We start from the raw sequence: 6,041 nt of genomic DNA, 5'->3' as shown, positions 1-6,041 counted from the left end.
CTCCATAACATTATTACTACCATTTGAATGAACCATGTTTTGTTTGGAGTGTGTTTTGGTTTCAAGATGATGATGTTGATCTTGTACCCCTAACACCAATAGTGGTATGCTCATAAATGAATCAACTTATTGCTATACCTTCTTCCTGAAGTGTCAATGTATTCATCTGCCAGGTTGAAGCAAGAACAATACTGTATTACAAAGTGCTAAATTAGGGCTGTGGCTTTAAGGTGTTTTTAACCCGTTAAGTACGTTAATCTGTAATGTATTGGAATGGTTTGTATGTTTCTCAGATCATTTCTGTATAAAGAAGCACACTACGTATGTATGCTATGTATAGGGCATATTTCCAGAGGTGTTCGCCGACCTTTACCCATTGCTCAGATGTAAATTTGTTCTGAGCTCTGGCTGCAAATTTGATCAGCTCATAGAGAATACAACTACCATATCAACAAAGTGAAATTGATTTGGTTTATATAAATAGAAGTGATATCCCAGAAGGGTTGAGAATATTTATTATTTCCATTTTGGGGAAAGGTTTTGGGAGTGGAAAACTGGGTTACCTAGATGTTAATATGGGGGACTGCACTTTAGTACTTTATGCAGTGGGGGATATGCACCTATTTAATGTACATATTTCAGTGATTACTGTTTCAGTGTCCTAAAATAGCTTTTCAACAATAAATATACACTAATTCAAGGATTAGGGTTGTGTTTTATCGCTCCTGGTTCAAAGTGGTGTGTGTGTGTGCGTGCGTGGTAGCCTATAGGCTGCAAATAAGCCATATTAAGTATTGCTCTTCTTTCAAAACAAAAAGACTGGGCGCGCCCGTGCACATTGACGTCCCTTGTGTTCAAATCCTCTCCGTTCCATTCAGAGCGAAAAGTAAACAAGTGAGCTATTTGTTTAAAGCTCCCGTTGTTCTGTTCGTTAAGGCGAGCGAGCACTAATCTGCTTTTGAATAGGTCGATTCGAGGAGGAACAAATGTTACACACGATTTTCCAGCAACACGCCAACCTGCCGCTTTGACGGCTTTTGTTTGTCCCCAACATAATTCACCGTCCTATATGCATCACAACGGCAGGATGAGAGAATATTCATCAGGATTAAACCTAATAGTATTAGAGGATTATTATTAGGATTGGAATTATGTGATACTTGACTGGTCCCGCATAATAATGCCTGCAGACAGTAGGCCTATCTAAAATAGTGCCCAGGTTTGGCGACATGTGGGAATGGGTTTGATTTTCTACCTTGGTAGTTTTGAAGAAAAGGATGGCATTGCTTTTTTGTTTCAGTTCTAATATTACGTTTGACGAATCCACTGTCCTTAAGAGATAACACATTTATGCCTAAATCTATTTACAACTCCCCTAATCTGAATCCGGTAACCTGCGACTCATCGCGCCCAGTGGTGGGGGGTATTCGATTCACATGCTAAACTTTTTAGAACCTCTGATTTTAATTAGTGACGTATGAAAATCCCTGATTCGTTTAAGTCGTCACCTGAGCAGCCAGCATTCAGAGGCCAGTAACTTTTCAGAAGAGAGTTGGTTGACAGTATGGCTGCACCTACCGTTAGTTGCCAGATCAGGCTGGTTGACGCAAAGCCAGTTTTCACCATAGACAGCATCCTTGGGTTGAATTTGGACAGGCCAGGCCTACAAAATGTGTCTGTGAAGCTGTATCGACCTTGGACAGGTAAAACACTATTTATTTCTCTCAAGTAAATTCTGATAATAACGTATGTCATTGTCTGTGGAGTTATATTAGGTTTTGTCTGGTGTTTTTCAGAATTGGAACCAACGCAACAGAGAAGTCACACCATAGTCAATAGACCATCGGAGCCTTCCGCAGAGATAAAGGGGATAGTAGAAGAACAGAAGCTCAACTGTAAACGACACTTTACGGAGTCCTACAGGAGAACATTAAACTGGTACATTGGGCGCAGGCCGCGGACGGCATTCAGTAGCACACAGGTAAAAAAAAATATATATGTTTCATGCACAGATATGCGCAGTGTTCACATGCCTCCATCGTGGTGCATCAGTAACAAAACATTTTAATAACACATTTATTGTAGATAGCCTATATATCGGCTGAAGGGCAGTTAAAGTGTTTTATTTTACCAACATTTTGTTTGTATGATGTCATAACTGTGGGATTTTGCTGCAGGGTTACAGTTATCAGTATTTACATTTATCAGTATATACATTTGTGTTAAATGTGTATCAATTTGTGACAGATGTTTTCATGGAAATACAATTTGATATGATTTATTGATATGATTTCTTCTTGGGGAGCAGATTGAAGTCTTGGAGAGTGTGTTTCTCATCAACTCATATCCGGGTATTGACATCAGAGATGAACTGGCACAAAGGTTACATCTGGAGGAAGATAGAATACAGGTAGGCCTAAAATGAGCTGTTTCGAAATTACATTTAAAATCGGCATGTTTTTACCCTGAGGCCTAACAAAGTAAATTTACTGTTCAATATGAAAAATAAATCAAATACAAGTTTTTTTAACAATGAATTTGATTCATGTTAATTTATATACAGTTGAAGTCGGAAGTTTACATACACTTAGGTTGAAGTCATTAAAACTCGTTTTTTAACCACTCCACAAATTTCTTGTTAACAAACTATAGTTTTGGCAAGTTGGTTAGGACATCTATTTTGTGCATGACACAAGTAACTTTTCCAACAATTGTTTACAGACAGATTATTTCACTTATAATTCACTGTATCACAATTCCAGTGGGTCAGACAGAAGTTTACATACACAAAGTTGACTGTGCCTTTAAACAGCTTGGAAAATTCCAGAAAGTGATGTCATGGCTTTAGAAGCTTCTGATATGCTAATTGACATCATTTGAGTCAATTGGAGGTGTACCTGTGGATGTATTTCAAGACCTACATTCAACCTCAGTGCCTCTTTGCTTGGCATCATGGGAAAATCAAAAGAAACCAGCCAAGACCTCAGAAAAATAATTGTAGACCTCCACAAGTCTGGTTCATCCTTGGGAGCAATTTCCAAACGCCTGAAGGTACCACGTTCATCTGTACAAACAATAGTACGCAAGTATAAACACCATGGGACCACACAGCCGTCATACCGCTCAGGAAGGAGACGCGTTCTGTCTCCTAGAGATTAATGTATTTTGGTGCGAAAAGTGCAAATCAATCCCAGAACAACAGCAAACAGCACCCCTGAATAAGGCAGTTAACCCACTGTTCCCCAGTAGGCCATCATTGTAAATAAGAATTTGTTCTTAACTGACTTGCCTAGTTAAATAAAGGTTAAAACATTTTTTATTTTTTTATTTTTAAACTGGACAGAGGAACTTTTCCTAGAAAGCCAGCATCCCGGAGTTGCCTCTTCACTGTTGCCGTTGAGACTGGTGTTTTGAGGGTACTATTTAAAGAAGCTGCCAGTTGAGGACTTGTGAGGCGTCTGTTTCTCAAACTAGACCCTCTTGCTCAGTTGTGTACCGTGGCCTCCCACTCCTCTTTCTATTCTGGTTAGAGCCAGTTCTGTTCTGTGAAGGGAGTAGTACACAGCATTGTACGAGAGCCTCAGTTTCTTGGCAATTTCTTGCATGAAATAGCATTGATTTCTCAGAACAAGAATAGACTGACGAGTTTCAGAAGAAAATTCTTTGTTTCTGGTGATTTTGAGCCTGTAATCGAACCCACAAATGCTGATGCTCCAGATACTCAACTTGTCTAAAGATGGCCAGTTGAATTGCTTCTTTAATCAGAACAGTTTTCAGCTGTGCTAACATAGTTGCAAAAGGGTTTTCTAATGATCACTTAGCCTTTTAATATGATCAACTTGGATTAGCTAACACAACGTGCCATTGGATCACAGGAGTGATGGTTGCTGATAATGGGCCTCTGTACGCCTATGTAGATATTCCATAAAAAAGCAGCCGTTTCCAGATACAATAGTCATTTACAACATTAACAATGTCTACATTGTATTTCTGATCAATTTCATGTTATTTTAATGGACAAAAAGTGTGCTTTTCTTTCAAAAACAAGGACATTTCTAAGTGACACTACATTTTTGAAAGGTAGTGTGTATATATGCAATTATATTTTTATTAAAAAACTATTCGCTTGATCGCTTCACTTTACAAAATATTAATTTATATAAATTTGTTTAACAGTAAATCAACTTTGCAAGGCCTAACTTAATTGTATTGGGATTCTACTTTGATTATTGAATTATAATTGCATTGTAATAGCTTTCAGCAGTTCTTGTTATTACACAGAATATGGACTCTTTCTTCTTGTAACAAACATGAAATAAAAAATATGTTAATTACAATGTAACATAAAAAACAAAAATATGCCTGAGTACTTACAGCAATAACCTACTAGACAGGCATCTGCTCTAAAACTAAAGCTCATTTTTTGTTGATAAAATTTACACCATAAAGGCTGTTCTTAAAATCTCTGACACTGTTCCGTTCTCCACAGATCTGGTTTCAGAACCGCAGGGCCAAGCTGAAACGTTCTCACAGAGAGTCACAGTTCCTAATGGTGAAAAAAGCCTTTGCAGATCTCAAGGACAAAGAAGAGGAATAGTCCTTATGATAAACACAGACCTTATAGGGGCCTTAATTACCTTAATTAAGCTTCTCACTCTTTCTCCCTCTCTCTTGCTCTCTCTCTCTCTCTCTCTCTCTATATATATATATTTAATATATTCTAATGATGTAAATGTACATTTTTCAAGGGCAGCGTTTCCCAAACTCGGTCCTCGGGTCCCCAAGGTGTGCACGTTTAGCTTTTTTCCCTAGCGCTCCTAACCCTACACAGCTGCTTCGAATAATCCAAGCTTGATGATGAGTTGATTATATGAATCAGCTGTGTAGTGCTAGGGCAAAAAAGTAAACAAAACGTGCACCGAGTTTGGGAAACCCTGTTCTAGGGTATGTTCGTTTTTATAAACAGATAAGACCATTGTCAAATACATTTGTGGGTCCGGCGTTTGAGCTATATTGGCAAGAATGTTTATCTTCTCCCTCCAACAACCGAATACATTTCTGAAAGTTTAGATTATTAAATTATTTAGTTTGCAAGCAGCTGCAGGTTGTGGGTTAAGCTCTCCTTATTGTTCGAGAAACACCCCGGTAGGAACCAATTTGTCTCCTTCAGTAGCGCCTCAGCAAGGCAATTAAGTTTAGGGGAGTGAGAGACAAAAGAGTAGCAGTGAGGAAGCCTGCCCTGCAGGCAACAGGAAGGAGAAGGTATAAAGGTTTAGATCGTAGAGAAAGCTTTGAGAAAAGAAAAGAAAAAAGTAAGATAATTTCAGATAATTGCATTTATGCTCTGGCAGGCATCCGCACCTCTCTTTTCTGACTAAAGAAGTAGGCCCATAAACCTCTACTTGTGGTGTCATGCAGTAAAATAAAGATAAGGAACAGGGAATTTAAGTTTACAACTCAAACCAATAGGCAACCTCTTGATTAACCCACTACTCTACTAACATGGTATGGCTGCAGTTTCAATGCCTTAACACAGGAGGGTGCTAAAGAATATCAAACGATTCTGTCTGTCTGTCTCTCTCCTCTCCTCTCTCTCTGTCGAGTCCTTTGCCCCCCTACTCTGACTCTCTGGGTCTATTCTACACTAATAAAATATAATTTCCCACAGAAAGAGTGAGTGATTCTGTTTTTTGTCCACATGTAGGCTACTGGACTCCTGTGTGATAATGTTTCCAATGCTCAGCGTTCATGCAGCAGTAAAGAGGATATTTTTTTCATGACTTCAAATCAAACTTTTTGTCACATGCGCCAAATACAACAAGTGTAGACTTTACCGTGAAATGCTTACTTACAAGCCCTTAACCCAACAGTGCAGTTCAAGAATAGTTAAGAAAATATTTACAGAGTAGACTAAAATAACAAGCAACACAATAAGAATAACAATAACGAGGCTATATACCGGTACCGAGTCAGTGTGCCGGGGTACAGGTTAGTGAAGTAATTTGTACATGTAGGTGGGGGTGAAGTGACTGCATAGATGA

The 6,041-nt window shown here is 38.6% G+C and overlaps 1 protein-coding gene across 1 annotated transcript; it reads left to right on the top strand.

Moving 5' to 3' along the window:
* The first annotated feature begins 803 nt into the window (after positions 1–803).
* Positions 804–5,671, top strand: LOC109890817 (homeobox protein ANF-1). Its single transcript, XM_020482862.2, has 4 exons — positions 804–1,703; positions 1,797–1,981; positions 2,309–2,410; positions 4,490–5,671. Exons 1-4 carry the CDS (start codon positions 1,565–1,567, stop codon positions 4,595–4,597), a joined length of 534 nt encoding a protein of 177 aa, XP_020338451.1. The 5' UTR covers positions 804–1,564; the 3' UTR covers positions 4,598–5,671.
* Positions 5,672–6,041: the final 370 nt, after the last annotated feature.

The sequence above is a fragment of the Oncorhynchus kisutch genome, linkage group LG5 (genome assembly GCF_002021735.2).
Source record: "Oncorhynchus kisutch isolate 150728-3 linkage group LG5, Okis_V2, whole genome shotgun sequence".
Lineage (NCBI taxonomy): Eukaryota > Metazoa > Chordata > Actinopteri > Salmoniformes > Salmonidae > Oncorhynchus > Oncorhynchus kisutch.
This window is presented reverse-complemented; position numbering and strand designations above follow the sequence as displayed.

Excerpts from the sequence above, each read along its gene's own strand:
- LOC109890817 (XM_020482862.2), top strand. The coding sequence starts at position 1,565 with ATGGCTGCACCTACCGTTAGTTGCCAGATCAGGCTGGTTGACGCAAAG. Across the intron at positions 1,982-2,308 it reads CGGCATTCAGTAGCACACAG|ATTGAAGTCTTGGAGAGTGT; the intron begins GTAAAAAAAAAT and ends CTTGGGGAGCAG. Across the intron at positions 2,411-4,489 it reads TGGAGGAAGATAGAATACAG|ATCTGGTTTCAGAACCGCAG; the intron begins GTAGGCCTAAAA and ends CGTTCTCCACAG.